We start from the raw sequence: 260 nt of genomic DNA on the forward strand, positions 1-260 counted from the left end.
ATGGTCAAACCACGTGGGTTCTCATTTTGAAAGTGTATTCAAAGTATGCTAGTGTAATTGTACAACGCAATAGTCCCATCTCTTCAGATTAAAATGTGCGGAATGCGTGTTTTAAATCTAATATAAAACGATGAAACCAAATTTCTTCCAGATTTTCGAAGTGCGAAGTTCTCTATCGACCCGTGCAAACAACGATAAAAATACCAAAGAAAATATAAATATGCTGAAAATGGAAAACATAATAAAGTTGGATGTATCAG

General features: G+C 33.8%; 1 protein-coding gene across 1 annotated transcript in view; it reads left to right on the top strand.

Moving 5' to 3' along the window:
* LOC124126495 (pneumococcal serine-rich repeat protein-like) overlaps positions 1-260 on the top strand; it is a gene marked incomplete at its 3' end in the record, with an annotated part of 21,988 nt that continues 21,728 nt past the window's right edge. The window contains exon 1 of the mRNA XM_048380501.1: positions 1-13. Coding sequence (XP_048236458.1) covers positions 1-13 — 13 coding nt within the window. The remainder of the gene's footprint in view (positions 14-260) is intronic.

The sequence above is a fragment of the Haliotis rufescens genome, unplaced genomic scaffold, assembly GCF_023055435.1.
Source record: "Haliotis rufescens isolate VD_foot unplaced genomic scaffold, xgHalRufe1.0.p SCAF_31, whole genome shotgun sequence".
Classification (NCBI taxonomy): Eukaryota; Metazoa; Mollusca; class Gastropoda; order Lepetellida; family Haliotidae; genus Haliotis; species Haliotis rufescens.